Source organism: Xenopus laevis, chromosome 3L (assembly GCF_017654675.1).
Source record: "Xenopus laevis strain J_2021 chromosome 3L, Xenopus_laevis_v10.1, whole genome shotgun sequence".
NCBI classification, from domain to species: Eukaryota; Metazoa; Chordata; class Amphibia; order Anura; family Pipidae; genus Xenopus; species Xenopus laevis.
The window spans coordinates 26,605,530-26,629,190 of record NC_054375.1 but is presented as its reverse complement, the minus strand read 5'-3'; the positions used below and the strand labels follow the sequence as shown (position 1 = coordinate 26,629,190).

The window sequence follows — 23,661 nt, the reverse complement described above, 5'->3', positions numbered from 1 at the left end:
TTTGTGAATTCTAGTTATAAATGGAAGTCATAGAAGAAACCAAATAGGGCCCCAACACACAGGCTTGGCATATTTAGTTTACAGGAATGGAGCACAGGTTGCAATAAGTCAGACTGGCATAGATAAAGGCAGAAATATATATAATATATAGTCAGGAGGAAAACAGACACACACAGACACACACAGACACACACAGACACACGTGTGTGGCCATTACATTATAGAGTGAATTCCCTCACCTATCACACAGCAAGTATCTGTCCACCCGAGGCTCTTTCAACAATCCCTTAACTACAACTACCGTCATCCCTTAACTACAACTCCCGTCATCCTCACAGAAGACATACCGGGACTTGTTTGTTCTCAGCTACAAATGCCCCGTTTGGAGAAACCCTAGAGGGTAAAGAGTAGAAACAAAAACCCCTCCACAGTTCTATTTCACAGACTCGCGGTTACTTACATCCCCGCTGCACCAGTCGCTGTCGCAAAGCGCCGGCTCACGTGGGAAGGAGGAGCCGTAAAGCGGGCTGCGTTGCAAGATGGCGGCGTCCATAACTGCTTGTGAGTATGGAAGGACAGGTGGACACTGTTTACACCGCTGTCATTGCCTCAGTGTATGGGGACGGTGGAACTTGAGCTCCAGGGTGGCAGAATATGTTATATTGGAAGAAGATATTCAGGGATAATCATATTAATGGGCCGCGAGCCTGTCTCTCTTAAACGACATTCACAATGAGCTGGAGACAGCATGCTGAGATTGTTAGTTCTGTAAGAGCTATTTCACAATGAGCTGGAGACAGCATGCTGAGATTGTTAGTTCTGTAAGAGCTAGAGGGGCTTCAGGAGTGGGTGTAAGACTATAACCTCAGCTGCTACCGAACCTCTTTACCATGGAGACTGTCGGCTTACAGTGCTGAGTGACTGGGCATCAAAATGAGTCTAGGCAAGTGGAATACCAAACCAGTCACTGGGCGCTAGTCGATCTACAAGTCTTGGAATACTCTCACAATGGCTTTGAACCCCCTTTGCACCCTGTAATCTTGTGGATATCACACACAATGCTGTTCTCTTTCACCATTGCTTCGTGACCCCACTGATGTGATGATGGGAAGCCAATCATTTATTGTATAATTAGAAAAATATTCCACTTGATGTATTGTGAATGGTAGTAAGGGAGTCATGATGTTCTCACCCTGAAAAAGGCACCCCCTACTGTAAATTATAAGGATATTAGAAGTCACTGAGGGTTAATGTGACCATATAAAAGCACAAGGCTGCAGGCTGTGTTTAATAGGGAACTCACAGTATCACTCATGCATTATAAGGGATAATATACCTCCTACGGAAAATAAGGATATTAGAAGTCACTAAGGGGTTCTGTGACCATATAAAGGCACAAGGCGGCAGGCTGAGTTATACAAGGAACTTGAAGTATCACTCATGTATTTACAGGGATGATGTATCCCCCCAACTGTAAAGCTGGCCATAGACACACAGATCCTATCGTACGAATCGAGGATTCGTACGATTTTCGGATCGTGTGTGGAGAGTGCCGACAGCTTTCGTCCAGCGTAGATCAGTCGTTTGGTCGATTGGTCAGGTTTGATTTTGACCCGACCGATCCCGCCGGAGCCAAGTGCACAACGCAATCGGATCGTTCGGCCATACGGCTGAACAATCAGATTACCCCCGATATAGCCATGCTCGTTAATGGCATATGGGGGAAAGATCCGCTTGTTTGACGATGTCGAAAAACAAGCAGATCTTTTCGTCTATGGCCACCTTAAGTCATAAGAATATTAGAAGTCACTGAGGGGTAATGTGACCATATAAAAGCACAAGGCTGCAGGCTGTGTTTAATCGGGAACTCAAATTATCTCTCATGTATTATAAGGGACAATGTGTCACTAACTGTAAATTATAAGGCTATTAGAAGTCACTGTGACCATTTAAAGGCACAAGGCTGCAGGCTTAGTTATACAGGTAGCTCTTAATATCACGCATGTATTGATAATGTACCCCCTACTGTAAATGATCAGGATATTAGAAGTCACTGAAGGGTTCTGTGACCATATAAAGGTACAAGGCTGCAGGCTGGGTTATACAGGGAACTCAAAGTATCACTCATGTAGTATAAGGGACAATGTATCCCCCAACTGTAAGTCATAAGGATATTAGAAGTCACTGAGGGGTAATGTGACCATATAAAAGCACAAGGCTGCAGGCTGTGTTTAATAGGGAACTCAGAGAATCACTCGTATTATAAAGGACAATGTGCTACCAACTGTAAATTATAAGGATATTAGAAGTCACTGAGGGGTTTTGTGGCCATATGATGGTACAAGGCAGGTGGCTCTTGGACTCTAGATCACTTCACCTAAAATTGGGTGTATGCAGGCTAATAACATCTGCTGACTTGGTCCTTCTGACAGAGGACCTGACGGATATCTGGCCTGATTTCTTTTCAACAGGTTTGATTTTCCCATCCAGGTAAGGACCACATTGGCACATTGATGCGTTTTCTCCCAACAGCCTGCATGGATAGCATTTATGATCTCACCATTGTATAAAACATTAGGCTTATGTGTTTGGCTACATTAGGTTTGTGGCACATGGGTGTTTTTTTTTTTTTTTTTTTTTGAACCAGTGTATTTCACTGTACAAAGAAACTCTCCAAATCACCCACCCCATCACTGACTTCAGCAGAAACCCCTGGTACTGAGATGGCTTAGAAAAGCTTGAATGCACATTTTAATGTTGATGGCTACCTATTCCAGCAGACTAAGGGGTCCCTTCAAACAGGCAACATGCCACTTTTGCTGCAATATGTGCTAGCTTATATTTGTAGCTTACTGTATGTTTGTAGCTGACTGTTTCAATAGGGTATTTATTTTAATGGCTTGGATTGTGTACATGTGATTGCTATACAAATTGCATGGCACATTTTATGGCTCCTGTAAACTCAGCAGTGCCTTAAGCAGTCATTCCAGGTCCAATTCTGAAGTTCTGCAAAAGCAACTTTTAAATAAATATTTATGAATGTTACAAACTGCCCTTCCAAAAAGTAGCCACTTCTTGTATAGATACTGCTTTCTTTAATGTAATTTTATATTGGAATCGAAGCTCATATTCCCCAGCCTGGCAGATGAGACAGAATAACATTTACCCTCTCTCTTGTTATCCGTATGCATCTAATGATTTAGTCTGTTCCTTAACCGCTCGCTGCCGACAGACTAAAGAAATCAGGTTATGGTGCGGCTGCTTTGCCCTGGGGCTTTGGCCTTTTGAAATAAAATCTTTGACAGCAGCAGAACACAATATAAGAATGAGGTTGGTGATCTGGTTTTTGGGGATGACATATTGAGTTCATAGTTTCTAAATAGCTCATGTTGGATGGAATTGAAAGTAAAATATGCCCGTTTCTATGGCAGATTATTAGACAGCAGACAGACAGGCCAGTGAGGGAATTCCTTTATTTACTCACATGAGAATTCATTGCAATACTTTTCAGTTGGTGTATGGATTTTGGCTACTTTATCATGTGCTGACCAGCAGTTCCATACCATGGCCCTGGCCCCAAAGGGGCAGGAAATAGAGTGGAGACAGCTGCCGGCCAATCAAGAAGGCTCAGGCCCCTAACTGGGGCAACAGAATGACATAATTAAGAGATATTCATGATGCACCACTACCAATTGCTGTCACAACACACGTCCTACTTAGTTGTCAGGGGCACAGGTTCTTAACCTTCTGCCCATTTAGCCCCTTGGTTGATTTTTACCCTGCCAGGTAAAAAAAAAAAATTTTTTTCTGAAAAGGTCCCATCTGTTCGTGCCTGTTATCTGCCCAGACCAAGCTCCATTCTGCCAAAGGCCCTAGTCAATCCATATTCAGCTGAGATTCACCCTGTGATGTGCAACCATTGTGTCTTGATGGTGCCTCTGCCTGGACTTCCACCTGCCCCCCCCCAGAAAACAAGAGAAAACGTTGCCATTAAGTAACATTAAAGGGGTATGTTTTAGAATGGCTAATTCTAAGCAACTTTTAAATTGGTCTTCATAGATTATGGGATGGGCTCTTGGTATATCCAGTGCTGAGTTTGGGGGTCGCTGGGAGGATCTGGGACATGGTTAAAATGTTTGTTAGTGCTGTGGTATGTGACCGACTTCTCTCCCTCTCCTTCTTTCAGCCGTATGGGGGACATTACTGAAAATACAGAGAGGGTAAGTAAACTGATTAAATATTTATATAGTAATTGTCAGAGAATTAGTGTTATACCTTATGGATGACATCCATACCTGTGTAAAGAATAAATATCTATTTATTCCATTGTCCGTGTATGGGAATTGCATTTACCGGCATTCTTAAAGGGAAAATATACCTTGTTTACAAGAAAGGTTTAAATTCACATTATTTCCAAACACGTCTTCAGTAAAATATATAGATATTTCTCCCCTAGTTATTTTCCCCTTGTTATATATCAAATCGGTGGAAATATACCATTAGATGATTGAATACACCGGGGGTCCCCAACTCCTTTTACCTCTGAGCAACATTTGTAGCTCCCAAAAAAGAGTTGGGGAGCAACACAAGCATGAAAAATGTTCATGGGTGGTGCAAAATAAGTTTCTGTGATTGGCCATTTGGTAGGCCAATGTGAACTGTCAGACTACAGAAGGCTCTATTTGTCAGTACACCTTGTTTTTATGCAACTAAAACTTGCCTCCAAGCCAAGAATTCAAAAATCCGCATCTGCTTTGAGGCCACTGGGAGCAACATCCAAGGGGTTGGTGTGCAACATGTTGCTCACAAGCCACTGGTTGGGGATCACTGGTATACACAATAAATGTATTATTGTCCCAGATGCAAATGCAAAAATTGTGCCCCCCCCTTATGCAGGTCATTGCATGTGACATTCCACATAATAAATGAGTATGATATGTATGACATATATATATATATATATATATATATATATATATATATATATATATATGTGTGTGTATGACATATATATCTTTTACCTGTGGATAAGAAAATAAAGCATTATTTTGGTTAAAAAATTGTGCCCCTTTAGTGCTTTTGCCAGATTGAAGAGCACATTTCTGTTGGCCTAAAGGCAGCCCTGTACTATGATACGAGCTATGGGGCATTCCACGGTATGCCATTGTACCACGAGCCCTCTTTATATAATCTGCTGCTGAAAGGAGACACCAATGTAATCAGAGAAAGAGGCAAAAAATGTTTTTTGTCTGCTGTATAGCCTTTACTGCTGAATCAAATAAGTGCTCTCTGCTGGTCAAAATTTTCATTTTCATGAACATTTATAAAGGAATGGCACTAAAAACTATTTTTTGTGTAAATCTATAGTTGTTTTTATATAATGGTCCTTTAACATACATTATGGGTTACACTCAGATACAGGCAGTAAAGAGGGTACTGTTATTCACATGAAGTCTGTAGTAATGGAGATTATGAGAATCCCTGCAAATAAAATGTGTAGTAATACAACCGCAAGATGCTAGTATACAACCTATTCAGTGTATAAGCATATACTATACAACACTAAATTAGAAGTGTTCAGATAATAAGTTTATAAATGTATTTCTGTTATCAACAACTTAAAGGATAAGTAAACTTTAAAAAATAAATGTAACATGTGGGGCAGCTGGTCTTTGCAGCTTTGGGTGTCTCTTCCTATATACTTTATTTCTTTATAGGAAGATCATTCGAGGTATCCACCATTAGTTAATGGTTTCACTGCTAAGCTTCCCTTTTCTACCAAAGGGATAGAGTCCTACAGTGGGTCAGTTACCCCCAAAAAAAGCAGGTACCTTGCGGAACAAGTATAGGCTTTTCAGGTGTGGGTATAGATGGGGTCGCGGGTCTCTTCTTGCTGCAGCTCTCTCCCAGCAGCGCGCTTCTGTCCCTCTCGGCTATCGGGCACTTTTGATGATGTGACTTCCACAGCAACATCACTTCCTGTTTGATGGTAGTTGGCGGGTTGCGGATACGGCAGTTGCGGGTCCGGGTTGTGTAACGGATCAAAGTGGGTAAATGTGCGGGGTCGGGTCCGGCTCTTAGAAATTGGTTCCAGGCAGGACTCTAGACTGTGATTGGAGGGAAAGGGGGGTCAAGTGGCTTGTCAAGACAGGGGCACCCCATCGATGAATAAGAAATAAATACAAAACCATAGTTTGACCTACCCATATACAGTACATCTAGCTGTGTCTCTTTTTTGAGTGCAGGAGACACTATGCTACCTTGTGTTGTACAGGTATGGGATCCATAACCAGAAAGCTCCGAATTTCTCCCATAGACTCCATTTTACCCCAAAAAATCCTAATTTTTAAAAATAATTTCCCTTTTCTCTGTAATAATGAAACAGTACCATGTACTTATGGGAAGCAAAGCCAGCCTTTTGGGCACCGGCTTGTGCCATAATACATCCCAGGAACTGTCATATTTGTTACATTCCTGCTCTACAAAGCAAACCCCTCCATATACAGTATAGCGTATCCTACTTCCTTTGCCAACTCCTGTTTCAGTGTTAAAATACCCACCTGCTTTTAAAAAACACACTAAACTGAAAATACAGATATTACCGTACTTATTTCTCCCGATGCCCGTACTCTGTGAATAAAAGCGGATAAGGGTCCCCCCCTGCTGTGTGAGATGAGGGTGTCACTAGGCCCCTTTGGAGATCCGTTTTGTTCTAAAAGCCCCTCTGCCTGGGACCTCATGGTTTAGTAACCACCGATCTCCAAGGTAACCAGTAATAGCCTTATTGTGCACAACAGGGGATACTTTTATCCCTGATAGTTATTAAAAGCAATAAGCTAATTGAGCTGTTTTGATTACAATAAAGCTTTCTTATACTGGGATGTAGATGCAGGGCCCCTTGCTGTGAGTGCTTTTAGAGACAGCTAATACTTTCCCGCATGTCATGCACCTTTAGCCTGGAATCTTTTTATTAAACTGTTGGTTGCGCAGTTACAGAGCGACAATAATAATAAAAATATATATATATATCCGCAATCTAGCTTTTGTCTTACCTCTGGGGGCTTAGTAGAAAGGGGCCCTTATTGAAATCTCTGTAAATGGCCGGTTGAAGTGTGGGGACAATTTGTCATTGTCGCTGTCACAAGCCTGGGGAAACCCAGCTGTGAAAATCTGAAAAACAAATACCACAGAGAATTGAATACACGCTGGGTTTTGTTAAGAGCTTGATAAGTTAGAAGCTGGTCAGGAATAGAATTGATAGGAGAATGGTTTTGTGTTCCAAACATTTTATTCAATAGAGTCTTTTGTGTACTAAATCGTGAAAACTTTTTAAATAATCTTTAAGGACTCAAGTTACCTCCTGGGCCAGGCTGTTCCCTCTTGTCACTGACTGTTCCCTTTTAACCATGAGTACAGTCAGAACCGATACAAATACTGTCTGTCTGCTTAAAGGAATTTCTACTCATGAACATTACAGGTCTTTGTAAAAATATATCACCTAGAACAGCCCATGGCTTCATATAAATAAGGTCTTCTCATAAAATAAAAAATTATAGTTTTCGAGCATTATGTGCCATTGGATAAAAAAAGAAAATAATGATTCCAGCAGCACTCCGATCAGTGGTTCAAACTTTTATTTGTGCCACTAGCAAGGCAACGTTTCGGGCTGTACGTGATAAAGGGCTGCCTTGCTAGTGGCACAAATAAAAGTTTGAACCACTGATCGGAGTGCTGCTGGAATCATTATTTTCATGTGAAATTAACCAGAGGTACACAGCGTGCACCCAACGCTTCAATCAGCGTATCAGTGTAAGTGTGGCACTTTTTTAACTTTTTTTACTTTTTGTACATTGGATAAAAAATGGCGACTTAAGGGAAAGCAGGTGCAATAATTACTTATATGTATATGCCAGTTTGGTGACATTTTTTGATTGGTCACTTATTGGGGTATAAATTATCAGCAATTACATTTGAACAGTCGCCTACAATTTAATACAAAGAGATTTAATAAAAAAACATAAGGAAAATAAGAAAGTTAAAAAAAACATAAAATATATGATGGGATATTTATCTTCTTTACAATCTCTATTGTTATCCTTTGTTACCTTTTAGTATGATGTAGAGAGTGAAATTCTGAGGCAATTTGCAATTTTAGTTTTTTTAATTTTTTTTTTCTCTAGTTGTGATTTCCATAATCTGGTTGCTAAAGTCCGAATTACCCTAGCAACCATGCATTGATTTAAATAAGAGACTGAAAAATTAATAGGGTAGGCCCTGAATAGAAAGATGATTAAGAAAAAAAAAAGTAGCAATAACCAGAAATATGTAGCTTTACAGAGTGTTTGTTTTTAGATGGGTCAGTGTCCCCCATTTGAAAACTGGAAAGAGTCAGAAGAAAAAGGCAAATAATTAAAAAAAACTATAAAAAATAAATAATGAAGACCAGTTGAAAAGTTGATTAGAATTGGCCAGAGGTTTCATATTTGCTTTAACATCCAGTATGGCAGCTCTCACTAACACGGACAAATGAGAATACACAGGTTTTTCTTCCAGCAAAACAAATTATTTTGTTTAACATATTTCTCAAGACACTGTTCTAAACAATGAAACAGACTTAAACATGACTCGGTATTTTTCAAAATGTACCACATCCAGAAATTTGGAAGAATTCAATGATATGTTTCCTGTTGCCTTGTATGAACCTTTCTGTTTCATGTTGCAGTTTAAGTGCCAGCGGCTGCCTCCCCCAGAGCTGTATCCACACAAGTGCCGTGTTGGAGGGGAGCCGTCACTGGGAAATGAAAAATAGAATTGTGTACCCACCACAACTCCCTGGTGAACCACGCCGACCCGCAGTGAGTCCAGTTTTGTTTAATTTCCTTGGTTTATGGCCTGTAACTGTGGAACAGCATCAATGCAGAGGAATTATCTGGTTAGAACATGTCTCCCACATCAACAAAGCACATAGGGGGTCCTGTAAATACTCCCTGCCTTAGAAATTAGGGGTAGTAACAGGGTCCTAAACCTGCTAAAATGAAGTTAGCCAGACTGATTCCATATAAAGGAGAACAGCCCACAGTTGTGGTAATGTGGGAGTGTATAGATCAGCACCACAGGCTATGAAAAAAAAAAACAAATAACAGAACCTAGTGCAATATTGTTAATATTCAGTGCAGTCATCAAACTGTTACAAGACTAACCTGTGTGTGTCTTGAACCATAGAAAGTCTATGCACAGATTTTCCATGTGTGAAAGTGCTATAGTGATTTCTACAAGGTGCTATCTCCACTAAAAATCAGCATCCACTCTGGTGGGATTGGCAACTTGCAAGATTCATGATTTCAAAACAGCAGATCAATATCAACTCCAGGGTATTCCTTTTTCTTTAAAGACATTAAAAAGCTGGGACAGCGCTCATACTGTAATGTGCCTTTATTTGTTAAAGGGTTTTAAAACGTATTGCACTTACATAAGTCACACTTCTGAGTGCATATCAAACAATCCAATTTTGTAGTGCAGATCTTGGAGGTGAACCGTTGCAATACAAGCAGAAGATGGCACCAGGGAACTCTGCATTTTAGGCTCAAGTTTTTTTTCAGGGGTACCTTTCTGTCTAATAAACAGTCTGGAGTGGGAGGTTTTAGTTCTTCTTTAAGAGGCTGATCAGTACTCAACTGCTCTGCTTTGTCTGCATCTAATCTAAAAGGTTGAGTTAATATCTTACTGTACCAATCTTCATTCCATTTCCATAGGAGATCTACCATTGCCGGAAGCAGATCAAGTACAGCAAGGATAAAATGTGGTATCTTGCCAAACTGGTGTGTATGGAAATAAACTTTAGAGCTTTTACCAACTGTGACTTAAAGGAGGATGGCACTTTCCCTTCAGGGCCTAGCTGTGGGTGGCTTTTGTTTAGGTAGTGATGCACTGAATCCAGGTTTTGGTTTGGTAGTCTGCCTTTTTCAGCAGATTTCAGATTTGGCCAAATTCACTTGCCTGACCAAACCGAATTTGAATCCTTAAAATCACTTAACTTTTCATCATAAAATAAAGAAGTAAAAAAATGTTTAACATTTTTCTCTTTTTCTCTTCATGGCCCTAATTTGCATATGAGGAGTCGGTTCAGTATTTGGATGAATCTTTCACAAAGGATTCCCAAAATATTGGATTCAGCCCATCCTACTTAGGATATATTATATAGATTGTCAGTCTCTAAATTCTTCCTTTTAGGTAATCTGTTTCTTTAGACCTATTCTGTATAATGGTTTGTGAGGGGATTTATGTGGAATAATTAGGGTAACTGTAAATTATGGCATGACTTGGTACAAAGTTATAAGGCTTAATTCAATTGCACCCTTTCCCCTCTAGAAAGTAGCTTTTGCTATGCAATGTATGCACATTTTTATTTTCATGTTCATTAGGGTAAATCACTTTATTTCCAATCTTGTCATATTTACTTACTTAAAGGGACAGCATACACCTATGTATTGCCTAAGCTCTTCAATTGGGGCATATGTTAAAACAGTTTCTATTGTTCTCAATGGAAAAATGTGGAATGCTTCTTTTGCGGCTATACTGTAGCAGTTTCCCTTCATGAAAATGTTGCCCCGATTTTTATTACAGCATATATACTGTATATCTGGTCCATCAAGTTCAACCCTTTGTCTGAGTGACTGACATCTAGTTAGCGCAGTGCTAGCATTGGCCTGTCTTTTTACATCCCATTATCTTTCATTCAGCCGTAGCTTTGCCTTTAAACTGTTTTAGACCAAAGCGAAAACTGGTGCTTTGAATTTAACAATGAACAGCCCTCTGTAAAATAAGTCTGTTGGTCATCAAAGTGAAAATTGTCAATGCCATTAATTAATCTAGATAGTTAGCAGCGATATGCAGATCATTCTGTAATTGAATAGAGGGACTTGTGTCATCCAGACTGAGCAGCCCAGCAGGCGCTGAAATGCAGACGCACGATAAGAGAATACTTGTACGACAGCACCAGATTCAATTCTATGATTGCCTTTTTCAGATACAAGGAATGTCTATAGACCAAGCTATCGCACAGCTGGAGTTTAATGACAAGAAAGGGGCCAAAATTATGAAGGAGGTAAGAGACGGTTGCTTGTGGGGACAGATCCTTTTTCTGCATGCGCCCAATGCATTCATCCAGTAGGGGGCAGCCAACAGCCAATCTCCCTTTAAAACAGTTAAAGCCTTTGAAAATCTTTCACCCATATGCCTTTCTTATTGCTCTGCTGTTTAGTTAAAACCCTCTCTCTCAATCTCCCATTTTCACAATTAAAAAAATCCCCCTTATCATTTTATTCCTTTGGAGAAATATACACATCCTTGTGTCTTGCTACCTTGGTTTCTGGCAATATCCTCCATACTTGTGTGCTAGCTATAGTCTAGTCTTTTTCTTTTTACTTAAAGGCATCAAACTTTGTCTGAACACCTGTCTGTATAAGCCGTTAAGCAAGGATTTATGGTTAAGTGCAGCAGCAGAAAACACAGGCATTTGTTATGTTTTGTTATATTTGCCTCGTGTAATGGAAGCTGAAGTTACTCACCTCCAAGATGGCCACGGCGTCCAAGATGGCGGCGTCCAAGATGGCGACTCCTTGCTTCCCCATGGTGATCCTGCTGGTCGCAGCATGATGACGTCAGCTTCTCCTGGCCCGCCGATTGGTCGCCGGCGACGGAATGGTCGCCGGCGTCAGAACGTACGTCAGCGTCCTGACGCTGGCGTCAGCGTCATGATGTCATTGCGCCCAAACTTTGGCGCCAATTCTGCCTATTTAAACCCCTTGGACATTACAGACCTTGCCCAAGTATAGGTTTATCTTCGTAAATTCCTGGGTGTGATATTATTGCCTGATTTCCTGTGTACCTACCTTGCCTGTTATTCGGATTGACCCTTTGCTGCCTGGACTGAACCTTTTGCCTGAACCACGACTATTCTCTTGCCTGATCCTTCTGTATTACGAACTCGGTGACTACCTGCCTCCTCCTTGGTCCGCACTCCTACTGAGCCCTCGGGCCCTTACACCTCGAAAGCTTCACTGATAAGTTCTGTGACCATATAAAGGCACAAGGCAGCAGGATGAGCTCAGCTTGCAGCCTTGTGCCTTTATATGTTTACAAGTCAGGGAAATCTGAGTATCACATAAATCTTTGGACACAGACAACTTTTTTTATAATTTTGGTTCTGTACATTACCACAATGAATTTTAAATGAAACAACTCGGATGCAGTTGAACTGCAGATTTTAATGCTTTAATTCAGTGGGTTGAACAAAAATATTGCATAAAAATGTGAGGAACTAAAGCCTTTTTTCTAATACAATCACTTCATTTCAGGGGCTCAAAAGTAATTGGACAAATGAAAAAAAATTGAAACTAAAATGTTCATTTCTAATACTCTGTTGAAAACCCTTTGCTGCAATGAGCCTGAAGTCTTGAACTCATGGACATCACCAGATTCTGGGTTTCTCCTTTTTAATGCTCTGCCAGGCCTTTACTGCTGCGGCTTTTAGTTGCTGTTTGTTTGTGGGCCTTTCTGTCCAAAGTTTAGTCTTCAACAAGTGAAATGCAGCTCAATTGGGGTCAGATCAGGTGACTGACTTGGCCATTCAAGAATATTCCACTTCTTTGCTTTAATAAACTCCTGGGTTGCTTTGGCTGTATGTTTTGGGTCATTGTCCATCTGTATTATGAAACGCCTCCCAATCAATTTGACTGCATTTAGCTGGATTTGAGCAGACCGTTTCTCTGAACACCTCAGAATTCATTCAGCTGCTTCCGTCCTGTGTCACATCATGAATAAACACTAGTGTCCCAGTGCCACTGGCAGCCATGCACACCCAAGCCATCACACTGCCTCCTAAATGTTTTATAGATGATGTGGTATGCTTTGGCTCATGAGCTATTCCATGCCTTCTCCATACTTTTTTCTTGCCATCATTCTGGTAGAGGTTGATCTTGGTTTCATTTGAAGGGGTTTCTCTTCACTATGGAAATGATTCTGCGATCATCCACCACTGTTGTCTTCCGTGGACGTCCAGGTCTTTTTGCGTTGCTGAGTTCTCCAGTGATTTTCTTTCTTTCTCAGGATGTACCAAACTGTAGATTGTAGCAGTATTGTAGCAATTTCTCAGATGGGTTTTTGCAGCTTAAGGGTGGCTTGTTTCACCTGCATGGAGAGCTCCTTTGACCACATGTTGTCTGTTCATAGCAAAATCTTCCACATACAAGCACCCCCCCCCTCAAATCAACTCCAGGGCTTTTATTTGCTTCATTGATAATGACATAACTGAAGGAATTGCCCACACCTGCCCATGAAATAGCCTTTGAGTCAATTGTCCAATTACTTTTGAGCCCCTGAAATGAAGTGTTTGTTTTTAAAAAAGGCTTTAATGCCTCACATTTTTATGCAATTTTTTTGTTCAACCCTCTGTAACTGTATAAGGGCTGAATATCTGTTGATAGGAGCCCTCATCAAGAGAGAATAGTGACATTTTATCACATAAATTAATGTATTAGGTTTTGGCAGGAAGATGTGGAGTCTCTGGCAGAGTTTTTAGTGTATTGTATATGATAATTGTACAATTTACGTTGTACCATAGAGAGTCATGAAAAACAAATGGTCTTCCTGGATGTTTGTTTTAAATTTTATGGCTAAGAACACTACTGTATCGTAAACACATTACACAGAGTAATATTTTTTGCATGCCACCAGTAGTTATTCAAACTTTGTTATACAAGGTGTCCAGGAGGATTTGTACTAAGTAGGTAATATTTCAAGTTACTGGAGGCCCCCAGCCAGGAAAGGAGACTTGGAGAAGAGACTATATAGACAGTGGCTGACCTGTACTGTATTTATATTTTTGTAGTTATGTTGTTTCACTGTAGGAACAGCATCTGTTGCATTTTAGTGTTGCCATCCCTTTAAAGACCATGTATTTTTGCTTAAGTAAAACCTTTACTGGTGATTTAAAAGGTTTGTAAATATACTGCAACTTCTATTCTGGTACCTTAAATAAAATGCATAAAATACAATCTCCTTACTGCGGCTCCATTGTTTTCTCCCCTTTAATTGCATCTCCGATATATATGTGCGACTGAAAGGAGAGCACTACCTGACAAACCGCTTTCAGCTACTAATTATTGCCCCCACGGGAAGGATAATAAAGTGTGTTTATCTCTTCAACTGCTTCCATGATAAAAGCAAAATGAGTTTAGACAACAGGAAAATGTTGTTAAAGAAACCATAACACCAAAATTGAAAGTGTTCTAAAAGGAATGATTATATAATGTACAGTTGCCCTGTACTGGTAAAACTGGTGCGTTTGCTTCAGAAAAACTACTTTAGTTTCTATAAACAAGCTGCCATGGGGGCAGCCATTCAAGCACAGGATACACAGTAGATAACGGATAAGTTGTGAAGAATCCCATTGTATACTACAGAGCTTATCTGTTATCTGCTGTGTATCCTGTCTTTTTTCATCTTTGAATATAAGCCCCCATGGCTACACAGCAGCTTGTTTGAATAAACTATAGAAGTTTTTCTAAAGCATTTAGTTTCCAAATCTTTGTAAAGGTTTGCCTTTATAAACATAGCCACAATTACATAACAGTAAACAGTAAGTATTACAATTATACAGCAAGGAGCAGATACACCTACCACCAGTATGAGAATGGCCCCAACGTTTCGGCGTAAGCCTTTGTCAAGGGAATCCCCTTGACAAAGGCTTACGCCGAAACGTTGGGGCCATTCTCATACTGGTGGTAGGTGTATCTGCTCCTTGCTGTATAATTGTAATACTATGTTTAAACGTTAGGTATATACCATGTAAGCTTATGTATCGTATTATACAGGCCTACTATTGTGGCTTTGTGTGTATTATTTGCATAAACAAGTAAAACTTTATTTTAAATATACCATACTTGCCTTCTTTTGAGTGTGCATACCTATCTATATATTGTTACGTTGTGGGGTACCCATTGTAGGGGTACCCTTTTGATGTTTGCACCTCTTGCACTGTTTACCTACAGCATTTGCTGAATTGGTGTGCCCTCCACCCATTACTAAATTCTGTTTGCCTTTATAAACCCCTGCCTCTCTGACAGTTCTTCTCTTTTGTAGAAAATCAGACTGGCACATGTCTATTACAAACTCCCAACATTGGTATTGCCTATTTCCACTCCCCCCATTGTAATGCACACACACACACTAACAAGCACACTGATGATTTGTTCTTTCTCTGTCTTCTTCAGGTCCTGCTAGAAGCTCAAGATTTAGCTGTACGGAATCACAATGTGGAATATAAATCCAACTTGTATGTCGGTAAGTGTCCCTGCAAGCTGCATAAGATTTCTCTCTGCACCATTAGTCATTGTTCTTTCCAAATATTAACTATGTAATCTCATTTATTAAGGAGAATAACACTAGGGCCCTATACAGGTCCCCTTTCTATAGACACCCTCATACACATAGGACAGAGCTGCACAGCAGTCGCCATGTTTGACCACTTTACTTTCTAAACAAAAACTCAAAGCAGTACAAACATTCTACAGAGTCTGTCAGTGTCATTATTCTGAGTTACACTGTTAAAGGAAAACTATACCCCCCAAACAATGTAGGTCTCTATAGAAAGATATTGCATAAAACAGCTCATTTGTAAAACCCTGCTTTATGTAAATAAACCATTTTCATAATAATATACTTTTCTAGTAGTATGTGCCATTGGGTAATCATAAATAGAAAATTGCCATTTTAAAAAATAAGGGCCGTCCCCTGGGATCGTACGATTCACTGTGCACACAAACAAACCAAACAAGCGATACTTCTTAGGTCACATGAGATACTTCTTAGGTCACAAAATTGTGTCTTTTGCTTCCACACTTCTTCCTGTTACAGTTAGAGCTGTAGTATTTCTGGTCAGGTGATCTCTGAGGCAGCACACAGACCATCACAAAATGGTGGTTCAAGTCAAGAGATATGAGAGAGCAATATTTACTTAAATATATATTCCAGTTTGGTAAGATTTTTTAATATGAAAAGCAAGAAAACACTGGCACAGCATGGGTTGCTTCTAGCAGGGAAATCCCTTGCTCATTTATTGCGGATGCAACGTTTCGGGGCGTAACCCCTTTGTCAAGCATACGCCCCGAAACGTTGCATCCGCAATAAATGAGCAAGGGATTTCCCTGCTAGAAGCAACCCATGCTGTGCCAGTGTTTTCTTGCTTTTCATGTGGATCTTGAGGTAGCCAAACGCCTCCTTCACTGAGCACCTGGGATTCGATTTGATTAGGAAGGCCAGGGTTTGCTAGGGTAATTTCTTTTCTGAAGATTTTTTAATATGCCACTTAATATGATGTAAACTATATATTCCAGTTTAATATGCCACTTAACATGATGTAAACTATCTGTTGCTTAAGTTGGGGGTATAGTTTTCCTTTAAATCAATTACCTTTTAAAGGAACAGTAAAACTAAAAAAATTAAAGTGTTTTAAAGAAATTAAAATATGATGTGCTGTTGCCCTGTGCCGGTAACACTGGTATATTTTGGTCAGGAATTCTGCTATAATTTATATAAACCAGCTGCTGTGTAGCCATGGGCTAACCGTTCAAAGCTGAAAAAGCACAGGATACACAGCAGATAACAGATAAGCTCTGTAGTATACAATGGGATGCCACAAAGCTTTTCTGTTATTTACAGCTTATATGGCTGCCCCCTTGTTTATATAAACCATTTCAGAATTTCCGTTGCAGATACACCAATTATACCAGTGCAGAGCAACTGTACATTATATTTTAATTACTTTAGAATAATTTAATTTTGAGATGTTACTGTTCCTTTAATAGCAGATGGGTTGCCTTCTCCATGATGGTGTTCACCAGCCTGCTCTTCCTTTTCAGTACAGGCATATGGAGGCAGAGCTTTTGGCAGAGGGGCCTAGGTTTTGTTCTGCTTTAAACAGATACAATAACTATTTAATTGTTTATAGTCTATTTGATTTTATATTCCTTTTTTTGTTTCTCTCAAGGATCTAATACTGATTCTAATTTTTTAGCCTTGCCTTAACAGCTGTTGTCTCAGGCTCTCTGGGCCCATCCTTTCTTATTTTCTCCCATAGCCCTTCTGTTATGCTATAATCCCAAGCAGGGGGCATGTGCCTTGTGACCCTAAGTTCTGAGTACACTGTAAGATTTGCTCTCTATTTAAACAAACATCCCAAAGGAAAAACACATTTATACATATGCATAATTCTCTGAAGTGTCTAATGATTAGCTATAACAAGCAATAATATCACAGATATTCTCCAAATAGACATGTCTGGCAGGTAGGATAGATATGTTGGAGCTGGAGCCATTAGCATAATAAATTGTTATGTCACATTTTGTAATCCAGGTATTCATCACACGTGTGCAAATAATGGAAGTTGCTGACTCTGACTAATAGGAGAATTTATGAAACAGTTGGTGTAAACTCCATTGCCTTTAAAGGGAAAATATACCCTGTTTTTGTGTAGTCTGCATAATAATTTTTTCCCCATAAATGTTGTGTGTAGAACAACCCCTCTCTAAGATTGCATACCTTTATTGTAAGTGGGAACAGCCTTGGCTGAAGCACGTGATGTACTTAAAGGAACCGTAACACCAACCAATTAAAGTGTTTTAAAGTAATAAAAATATCATGTAGTGTCGTGCTGCACTGTTAAAACTGGTGTGTTTGCTGCAGAAAGACTACAATAGTTTATATAAACGATATGGCTGGGGCAGCCATTAATTGCTGAAAAAGTAGAAAAGGCACAGGATACACAGCAGATAACAGATAAGTTCTGTAGTAGGATTCTTCGAAACGTATCTATTATCTACTGTGTATCCTGTGCATAAATGGCTGCCCACACAGCTACACAGCAGCTTGTTCATATAAACATGAAGCAAACACAACAATTTTACCAGTGCAGAGCAACAGTACATTATATTGTCATTCCTTTAAAACACTTTAATTTTTTTGGTGTTACTGTTCCTTTTAATAAAGCAGCTGCACTAGTGGTCAGAAATAGCTGGAGTTTTATTAAAGTCTGTGGACGATGCCTTATCCAAGAGAAGAGATTTGGCAGCTCCCTCTGTATATGTGCACATCAAAATCAGCCACACAATTGGATCTTAATTAACAGGCCTGACCTTAATTGCTCTTGTATACGAGTATAGGAGGTCATTAGCTGACTAAACTCAATTGTTCCGATGTTATTGAATCTGTGCCTAATAAATGTAGCCTAGCAAGCACCATGTTGACCACACGTTGTCTTATTTAGCGGTCAGCAAACAATTGGACCTCTCTGTGTTTGGTCGGCTTAAATCAATGTACCATGCTGAGACTGAGCTGGAAATAAATGTTTATGGCCGGTTCTGCTGTCAGTGTTTAATCTCCTCGTTTAATCTCGCAATTGTTCTCCTTTTAGCGGATTCCTTTTCCAACAAAGGCAAGTACCTAAAGCGGATCCGTTATCATGGACGTGGCATGTTCGGAATAATGGATAAGGTCTATTGCCACTATTTTGTCAAGCTGGTCGAAGGCCCCCCGCCCCCTAAGGAAGAGAAAGTGACAGGCTTCCAGCAGGCCAAGGAATACGTCCAACAGCTTCGGAACCGCACCATAACCCACGGCTTGTGAGATCCTGGGTTTTTATATGGTGGAACAGCTGCAGCCTTGTCATATGACATTTCCACTTAAGAACTGATAGACCACTTTGAGATATTATATATAAATATACATATACTTTTTCTATCTGATAAAGATTTCATTTTGTTGTTTTTTTCTAATTTCCCAAAAGAAGCATTACAGCCGCTACATTTGATTGACTGTCAGCCATCTGCTATGCAATACTTCCATTCCAATCTAAATGCTAGAATGTGTCTAATGTAACGATGGTAGTTAAGACTAAAGCACCATTTGCATATATATACACCTTGTGTTAACATTTAGCAAAGTAATGTACTGGTTTTATTCTGAAGGGAATAGCTTTCTTGTACAAACATAAATGACTGCAAAGGAACCAAACACATGCCTTTTTGTCATGATTAATTGGTTTTATACAATTAAAGACAGAGTTGGACTGGGGTACCCGGGGGCCGTTGGGCACCCAATTTAAGGGCCAACCATCAAGCCAACGGTGGGCCGCCCACCTAGCCATCTACTTCCACTCCATCCCCAGCCAAAGCTGCTCCTGTTCCAAGCCCTACTGGAGCCGAGAGCGGTGGTGGCTAGGGGGGTTGTTGGCTTGCAGGCAGGGCACTATAGGGTCGGACCCACTGGAATTTGTCCTGGTGGAACAGTCTGACTCTTATTGAAAGGGAAGAGAAACCCCTTTTAAATCAGATTGCACAAATTGTTAGGGATGCACCGAATCCACTTTTTTGGATTCGGCCAAACCCTCAAATCCTTCTTGAAAGATTTGGCCGAATACTGAACTGAATCCAAATCCTAATTTGCATATGCAAATTAGGGGTGGGAAGGGGAAAACATTTTTTACTTCCTTGTTTTGTGACAAAAAGTTATGCGATTTCCCTCCCCGCCCCTAATTTGCAAATGCAAATTCGGATTCGGTTCGGCCAGGCAGAAGGATTCCGCCGAATCCGAATCCTGCTAAAAAAGGCAGAATCCCGAACCGAATCCTGGATTCAAAAACACCAAAAAAAGGTACGTGAAAATATAAAGTACTGTTTTGCTGCACTGGTAAAACTAGTGTGTTTGCTTCAGAAACACTACTATATTTTATATAAATAAGCTGCTGTGTAGCCATGGGGGCAGCCATTCAAAGGAGAAAAGGCTCAGGTTACACAGCAGATAACAGATAAGCTCTGTAGTATACAATGGGATCCTTTAGAAGTTATCTGTTATCTACTGTGTATCCTGTTCTTGAATGACTGCCCCATGGCTACACAACAGTTTGTTTATATAAACTATAGTAGTCTTTCTGAAGCAAAAACACCAGTTGTACCAGTGTAGAGCAACAGTACTTTATATTGTCATTCCTTTAAAACACTTTCATTTTTTTGGTATTACTGTTCCTTTAAGCCCATATTGTGAGTTTGAGAGGCATGTGGATTTGTCCAGTTTGACCAATCAGTTGCTGATCCAATCACTAGTCTAAAGTCCAACAATAGGATCATACTGCAGGCCTATGGATACCCATCACTTGAGGACTGCCCAGTATGGGGCCTGCCAAATGGGCCCACCCAATAGATAACTGTCTAAAAATCGGACCAAGGACGATTAAGCACATTCGATTTTCCCATTGGATCGAGGTCTGCATCTGCATGTTGAAGCAGTCCTCATTATAGCAGTTATTATCCGATTGTTGGCCCAAGGACCAAACAATTGGATTAGCCCAATTTTGCTCCCCTCAAGGTGGGCATATCATTGAAAGATCTTTACATGTATGGCCAGATTTAAGGTGTCCTCATCCAATGGGATTTCTAAACCTCCCCAATATATATCTGTTGGATTTTGGGTGGCTTTAAGACTACAAGCCACTGTATGGAAGATGGTACACGGAGTGATATTCAGTCAGCTGAATAGGGGGGACGGATTCCTTGAGCAAATACAACATATATTAAAACAGGGTTAGGTGTATCAGTATAGCAAATAAGGGGTGGCAGTGCCATATTTCAGAGCTTTCTAGATAACAGGATTTCAGATGAGAGATCCCAGACTGTATCTGTGTGTTCATGACTCCCTGGGCCCTCAGGATGATCCAGTGATTGGCCTAGGGTACAAACGATTGGATAAACTCACTTTGGACCAGCCTGTGGATGTTTAAACCAGGTTAACAGATAAAAACACTCCACAGTGATCTCTCATCCTACATTCTGTGCTTCAGTGATAATACCAAGTACAAACACCCGATTTATATATTGAAAGCATTTCCGTGCCATGGCACTAAGTCCAGACATTGATATTCCTGAGAGTGCTAATGCTTGTAACCCCATACACCATCCTGTACGGATAAGGAGACTCTACAAAGGTCACTCTTGTACATAGGCATTTGCTGCCTTGCTGCACATCATTTATTCCTGTAAATACACCGCTCCGATTGCAAATCCGCTTTCGCCACTCGTCTGTATTCCAACGAGGATAAAATATCAAATCAAAGCGCGAAAATGATTTCTGTGTTTGTAATCACGTCCCTTCTGTCGATCCTTATAGAGGAATTTATTTTATGATAAATCCTCTGTATCAGGCCGGGATTTCTGGAAAGTGGCAATTAAATTGGGCTGCCGGCATGTGCAATACAGAGAGGATAGTGTGTAATGAAGCACCGGATCCCTGTCCAATCCGTCCCACAGACACTCTAATCTGCCAGATTACAGATTTACGGGGATGTAATGGTAAGAGCTTTATGACCAGAGCAATTTCACAGTTGTTTCGAGCAGTGCTGTAAGCACAGTAGAGGGAGCTACAGGCTTTATATAAATGACATGTACAGGATTGTGATACGATTGGAGAGTCAGATCAGGAACAGTCCTAATCTATCAATCACCCTTAGGCACAGTAAATGTGGAACAACCCCCCCCTTCCCCCAGAATGTTTCAAATAAAACTTGTGTATTTAATTCATGATGTTTCCTGAAGCCGTAAAATGAAAGCAAAAAAACAAGACCCCATATTCTTTATTATAAATATATAAAAAGGAGGATTTATCACCCATACATTGTACAGAATTAAGAAATCCTTGTGTGCACAGGATAAACACACACATTTATACACTGGAATTGGAGCTACTTCAGGGTTTGCCTCAGCAGAGGACTTCTGGTGTTCTTATCTAGAGGAGATGACAACTCGTGTTTTCTTTAGAAGTCACACTGATTCCAAAATCACCCGAGTAAACAAGCTTACCAACTCTTTTGACCCGCAAAACACTTGTGAGCCCTCTATCCCAGTGTGTTTTTTTGACCAACCTTGGGATGCCAGTCCTGGAGTATGTGCACCTTGAGTTTCATTGCCATTGACTTTTTGGCCAGAGGATCAGTTGAGCCTGTCTATTATTGAAGGAGCTGCCCCTCCTAAGAAAAGATGATACACTCAACCTTAGCCAAAAGCCAGAGCAGCGTACAAATACTGATCAGACACTCAAACATACTTAACAAATACAGAAGAATACTCCAATGAGAATCTCCCTCTCATTTCTATTGCAGCGCCAACTTGCTGTTGTCTAAAGCTGGGCATACATGGGCAGATCCACTCTTATGGAGAGGAAACAAGTGCATCTTGCACTGATATGCCCTCCCTGATTGGGCAATATTGGGCTGATCTGATCTTGGGCCCTCACAAGGCCAGGAATGCAGGTGGATTTTTAAGCCTGCCCAATTGACATCTGCCCAATTTATGGTCTGATATTGCTCGGGGAAGCCCGTCGGAGGGCCTCTTACACTGGCCAATAAGCTGCCAACTTTGTCTGTTGCATCTTTTATTGGCCATGTATGGCCACCTTAACACAAGGAGGCAATTGTGCAATTTTTGTCTGGGCTATAAAGCCATGCAAGTGCCAATAAAAGCCGCTGACCAGTCCACAGCTTATTGGTCTATGTACGTGGCCTTCTCAGCAGCCTACTGGACCAGTGTCTAGCAGGTTAGGAAATGTTGTCAGCAGAGGAATCCATTGACAAATTCATACGGCCTTCTCCAACCGGGTTTTCTATTATTATCCAATTGTTGAAGTCAAAAGATTTTATCATTTCAGTCTGGCCCAGGGTGTTGAGAGCCAATTTGGCTCTTACATTGGAGAGATGACCAGAGGCAAATGAGTAGAACCATCATGTGGATATAAGTGGTTTCCATTATAACTGTCAACTTGACAGTAAATCCCCTGTTTATGCCATGTATTATTACAAGAATATAATGGAGAATGGAGCTGGGAAATGTGCATTTTCTTGCTGTTTGCTACAAACTCAAAATAGTAAAGCACTGTCACATAACCCCCATGCGGCTGGTTTCCTTTGTTTAGATGTGATCCCAGACTAATAGTCCATCATTCAGCAGGACTCCGAGTGACACACACACATATAAAGGTGATTCTAGCACGGGGTAAATATATGCCCCCCATCAGCGCCATTAATGTGAGAAGGGGACTATAGACGCTGTCTATCACAGGGGAATATGTTTACTGTTCTGTCTCATTAAGGGGGGCTGTGTGAGGCTCTATGGAGGGGGCTGCGTTCAGAGTTGTCCTTAGAGCCTGTCACAAAAGAGCGATATTTCATAAATGTATTTTCTGAGTCCTGCTGGGAGTGCATTGAGCAGATCAGTACAGTTAGTGCATTACGCTGTGAGCAGTTTACAAAGCTCAAGGTTAGCCGGTGGAACAATGAGCTGTCAGGCTATAAATCTGCTGCAATATAGCAACGGTTGGAATGAGATCACTGTGTACTTCATACAAGGAATAACACAAATTAGTCGCCCGCCTTCAGCCACACACAACTTTCTTCTAAACTTTCCATGTGCGCCTATGACTTCACGATAACTCATAGTTAAAGGCGGCCAAAGATAAAATTTGGCCTAATGAACACAATTGTCATTTTAAAATAATTTTCATATAAAAATGCAAAAGAAATGTAGAAGAAATGTAGAGTAAAAAGGGACAGACATCTACAGT

At 40.5% G+C, this 23,661-nt stretch overlaps 2 protein-coding genes across 7 annotated transcripts in view; one reads left to right on the top strand and one right to left on the bottom strand.

Moving 5' to 3' along the window:
- The window catches only part of LOC108710817 (gem-associated protein 5-like), a 55,371-nt gene extending 54,782 nt beyond the window's left edge, over positions 1-589 (bottom strand). For 4 of the 6 annotated variants that reach the window (XR_005966227.1, XM_041586052.1, XM_041586054.1 and 1 more), the window contains exon 1: positions 240-373. Coding sequence is in view for 4 of the 6 variants with exons in the window: in XM_041586052.1 (XP_041441986.1) it covers positions 240-307 (68 nt within the window). In the remaining 2 variants the exon portion in view is untranslated. Of the gene's footprint in view, positions 1-239 lie in introns of all 6 variants that reach the window. The other 2 variants (XM_041586055.1, XM_041586056.1) reach the window with 2 other exon arrangements.
- On the top strand, positions 452-19,063 carry mrpl22.L (mitochondrial ribosomal protein L22 L homeolog). Its single transcript, XM_041586058.1, has 7 exons — positions 452-561; positions 4,187-4,220; positions 8,723-8,855; positions 9,753-9,818; positions 11,027-11,104; positions 15,273-15,342; positions 18,470-19,063. Exons 1-7 carry the CDS (start codon positions 540-542, stop codon positions 18,679-18,681), a joined length of 615 nt encoding a protein of 204 aa, XP_041441992.1. The 5' UTR covers positions 452-539; the 3' UTR covers positions 18,682-19,063.
- Positions 19,064-23,661: the final 4,598 nt, after the last annotated feature.

Bases quoted from the DNA above. Each gene is read 5' to 3' on its own strand.
- mrpl22.L (XM_041586058.1), top strand. From the start codon at position 540: ATGGCGGCGTCCATAACTGCTT. The intron at 4,221-8,722 runs GTAAGTAAACTG...TTCATGTTGCAG, and splicing joins TTACTGAAAATACAGAGAGG to TTTAAGTGCCAGCGGCTGCC. The intron at 15,343-18,469 runs GTAAGTGTCCCT...TTCTCCTTTTAG, and splicing joins TAAATCCAACTTGTATGTCG to CGGATTCCTTTTCCAACAAA.